Source organism: Cebus imitator, unplaced genomic scaffold (assembly GCF_001604975.1).
Source record: "Cebus imitator isolate Cc_AM_T3 unplaced genomic scaffold, Cebus_imitator-1.0 Scaffold486, whole genome shotgun sequence".
Lineage (NCBI taxonomy): Eukaryota > Metazoa > Chordata > Mammalia > Primates > Cebidae > Cebus > Cebus imitator.
The window spans coordinates 1783576-1788071 of record NW_016107801.1 but is presented as its reverse complement, the minus strand read 5'-3'; the positions used below and the strand labels follow the sequence as shown (position 1 = coordinate 1788071).

Sequence of the window (4496 nt, the reverse complement as noted above, 5' to 3'; positions counted from 1 at the left end):
CTCACTCACACTCACAGTCTCATCCTCACCACGGGACCCTCACTCACACTCACAGCCTCATCCCCCAAAACAGGACCCTCACTCACACTCACAGCCTCATCCTCACCACGGGACCCTCACTCACACTCACAGCCTCATCCCCCAAAACAGGACCCTCACTCACACTCACAGCCTCATCCTCACCACAGCACCCCTCACTCACACTCACACCCTCGCCCTCACTCACACTCATTGCCTCATCTCTGACCCAGCCTCAAAGCTGCTGGGCTCACCTCAGTACTCCCTGTTTTCGGCAGCACCCCGGAGGCCCTGGAGTCCCTGCCAGCCCCCAGCCTCAAAGACGCCCTAGGCAGTTAGTAACCTGTCTTTCCACCCTGGCCCCCAATATCCCACGCCCTCCAGTCTTCGTTTTTCTTCCTGACCCGTCTCACACCCTGCCCCTTCCACTTATTTCAGTTTTTTCAATCCTCGTTCCTCCCTGAGGTGTCACCTCCACGTGGGCGGGGACGTCTGCGTTCCGTTCATTGCCGGGTCCTAGCTGCCTCGTGCTGAGCCTGACACACAGTTGGTGCCCCAGGACTGCTGCTGCAGGTGCCGGTTCTGAGTGGATCATGAATGGGCCCCTTTCTCCCCTTGCCTCTCTCCCCCAGTGCCCGAGCTGGACCCCCGGGGGACAGTGACCGAGTGAGGAAACAACTACACCTGTCAGCAGCACGGAGTCAGGCCGAAAGCAAGGAGGTGCCAGGTTTTCTGAATGGGCTGAGCCCTTCCCACTGGCTGTACCCCTGCCCCCGGGGTCAGCACAGAGAGCTGCATGGCCAGCACCTTCCCCTGTGCAAGCCCCATCCCAGAGGCAGCAATGCCCCTTCCCGGAGAAAGAGAATGCTTCCGTCTCTGCTCCTTTATCCCTGGGGGGATGGGTTACAGGAGTAGAGATCAGATGGCTCCTTTGTGAACCCAGGAACAGGACCAGGCTGAAGGGACAGGAGGCAGGTCCCAGCTTTGTGTAGCATGAGGGTACTGAGCCAGCTGTTGCTGAGGGCACGCACGCATTCACAGAGGGACTGCAAGGGCAGTCAGGTGTCAGGGTGGGCCCTGAGCTGCACATCTTCTAAGGGCCGGCCCAGGCCTCAGACTGGGGGACTGAGACTCCAACCCAGCCAGGATGTCAGTGGCAGAAGGAAGCTGACTGCTCTGAGTGGGAGGCACGGCCTGTCGTTGGCACGCTCTGTTCCGGGCAGCCAAGCTGAGCACGCCCACATGGCGGCCACTCCGAAATGCAACACTGTGGACAGGTTCAAAGACGTGATCACTGAGGGCTGGAGCTCCAGCAGTGCTGCCTGAACAAAGCCCGAATTTAGCTTGAAACAAGACCTCTAATCTCCCGGCCCTGACCACAGTGGCCACAACAGCTAATGACAGAGCTGCCGTCGGCAGCCCATCCCGTCCATCCTACCCTGTCCTCAACCGCCGGTCCACTGAGCAGGCCACGGTCACAGCACCGTACACACAGAGGCATCCATACCTTCAAAGGCAGGGGCCAGCAGCGAGGCCTGGGGGCCGGGTGCCAGACGGCTGACGGTCAGGTCACTCTCGGTGCCCCCACGCTGGTTGAGCATGCACGTGTACACGGTGGAGCCTGTGGGAAGGGGAGGAAGCTGGGTCTGTGCTGCCCCAGGGCCTGCGGGCCGCTCACATGGGCAGCTCCTCGTGCAGAGGCTGGATAACCCCCAGCAGGATGCCGTCCTGGGAGATGACCTGGAGAGCCCCTCAGCCCAGGGATGCCATTTCAGCTGGATGACCCAGAGAGGACTAGCCACGGGCAGGCCGTCCCATCGCCGCCACCCTTGCGGGAGGGAAGCTTCTTTCTTCCTGAAAGGCCTTGGCACTGGCCGCTCCCATTCCATCCCACCCGCCTACCCACCACCATGCCGAGAAGTTTCTAGAGACAGGATTCATGCCACCCGCACATTCATTTTGGGGCTCCCAGCACTGTGCCTGGGACCAAAGAAGACTCCAGGAATGCCTGTGGCATAGATTACTTAGTGGATGGAGGATGGCTGGACAGATGGGAAGGTGGGCAGATGGATGGGAGGATGGGAGTGGGTGAGTAGAAGGGGGAACAGATGTATGGAGCAACAGGGATGTGTGGGCTGGTGGGTGGGTGGATGGAAGCCGGAGTGGGCAGCGGGATTAATGGGAGGTGAGCAGCAGGTGCCTGGGAGTCTGGAGAGTGGGTTTGCTGGTTGGCTGGCTAGAGAGATGATATCGGGGTTGAACTGTAACCCCCAAAAAGATACGTGAAAGTCTTCAACCCAGGACTGGGACCATGATCTATTTGGAAATGGATCTTTGCAGATGTGATCAGGTTAGAGTGAGCCCATTAGTGTGGGCCCCCACCTGATCTCACTGCTGTCCTTATAAGAAGATAACACAGCTGGGTGTGGTGGCTCACGCCTGTAATCCCAGCTCTTTGGAAGGCCGAGGTGAGAGGATCACTTGAGGTCAGGAGTTTGAGACCAGCCTGGCCAACATGGTAAAACCCCGTCTCTACTAAAAATATAAACATTAGCTGGGCGTGGTGGCATGCACCTGCAATCCCAGCTACTCAGGAAGCGGAGGCAGGAGAATCACTTGCACGCAGGAGGCGGAGTTTGTGGTGAGCCGAGAGAGCGCCACTGCACTCCAGCCTGACCGACAGAGTGAGACTCTGACTCAAAAAAACAAAAGAAGAGAGAGAACACCTGGAGAAAGCCATGTGACAACAGGCAGAGACTGCAGTGACGCAGCTTCATGCCTAGGAAGGCCTAGGCTCCCGACCACCATCAGTAGCTGGAAGAGCAAGGGAGGGTCCTCTGCAGAGCATCAGCTGAAGACACCCTCATTTTGACCTCCCGCTTCCGAAACCGTGACAATAAATTGCTGTTGTTTAAGCCACCAGGTTTGTGATACTCTGTTCTGGCAGCCCGGGACACTCATGAAGATGGTGATGCCTGTGCTTTTGGGTGAGTGGGTGACAAAAAAGCAGATGAAGATCCAAGTATGTCCCAAGCCAAATATATCCCATATTTGGGACAAGCCATATTTGTTAATGGGACATACTTATGTTAAAAATGAGCCATTATGCATCCAAAACTCAAATGTAGCTGAGCATCCTATGTTTCTATCTAATTCTGGCAACCCCACCTGTGAGAGTATGAGGGGTACTGGGCCCCTCAGTCCCAGGAGAGAGGTGGCTGAGGGCTAGCTACCACACATCCTTTCTGGAATAGAGAGGAAGGCAGGAATGGGGAGGAGAAGGAAGGCGGGAGGGAGAGGAGGAGGAAAGTGGTGAGGTCCTAGGGCCTGGGGCCTGGGATGGGGCAAAGGGGGCCGGACAGAGGGGCCCAAGGCCAGGGGAGGGCAAGGAGCAGTGTGCTCAGGGTGCCCGAGGGGATGGGGTGGTGCCAGCTTGTCTCAGTGCCTGAGGCTGTACTCATGGAGTGACAGGAACATGCCCCCCACCCCAGGCCCCATACCTGGGGGTCGGCTGACGTCTGCGGTGAAGAGCCAGTCGGCAGCCTCCCTTGCATCCAGCCCCACCAGGTAGAACTTCCCGAAGTAGGACATGTCAAACACAGCAGCGGCCCCTCTGCAGGCCAGACACTCCTTCTTGATCTGAAAAGTTCCAGGGAGGAGGTGGGAATGCCATGGGGGCCTTTGGGGTGTGCTTCCCCCTCGAGAACGTGGAGAACGGGGGCTCTTTCCAACACACCTGCACTGAGCCTCCCCTCCCTCCCTTCCAGCCCCCACCAAGCCCTTCCCAGCTCAGGTACACACTGTGACACATGCTTCTCAGCACAGGGAATGTTCCCCAGGATAGATGATGTGCTAGGCCACAATACAAGGGTCAATACATTCAAAAAGGGTGAGATCATACAAAGCGTGTTCTTTGACCACAATGAAATTAAATTAGAGATCAGTAGCAGAAGAAAAATTGGAAAATTCACAAATAACTGGAAATTAAACTAGCAAATCAAATCCAGCAACATAAGAAAGAAATCACACACCATGGTCAATGGGATTTATCCCAGGAACGTGAGGCTGGTTTAACGTTCGAACATCAATTGCTGTAATGCAACATTTTAAGAGAACAAAGGCCAAAAGCCATCTGATCCTCCAATAGATACAGGAAAGTATTTGACAAAATCCACCCGTTCATGGTAAAAACACACAACAAACTGGGAATACAAGGGAACTTCCCCCACCCGATGAAGGACACCTACAAAAATCACATAGCAAACATTATATTTCATGATGAAAGACCGGGAACAAGACGGAGGGGTCCATTCTTGCCACTCTATTCAACACTGTAGTGGAGGCCCTAGCCAGGGCAATTAGGCAGGAAAAGAAAAATAAACAGCATCCAGATCAAGGATGAAGAAGAAGAAAAAGTAAAAACATCCCTATTTGCCAATAGCAGGATCTTGTATATAGGAAATCCTAAGGAATCCACT

At 55.4% G+C, this 4496-nt stretch overlaps 1 protein-coding gene across 2 annotated transcripts in view; it reads right to left on the bottom strand.

The window, feature by feature from the left end:
• SARDH (sarcosine dehydrogenase) overlaps positions 1-4496 on the bottom strand; it is a 71159-nt gene that overhangs the window by 28841 nt on the left and 37822 nt on the right. For both annotated transcript variants that reach the window (XM_017513108.2, XM_017513109.2), the window contains 2 exons: positions 3519-3657; positions 1526-1639 (listed from right to left, as the gene is read on the bottom strand). In XM_017513108.2, coding sequence (XP_017368597.1) covers positions 1526-1639; positions 3519-3657 — 253 coding nt within the window. The remainder of the gene's footprint in view (positions 1-1525; positions 1640-3518; positions 3658-4496) is intronic.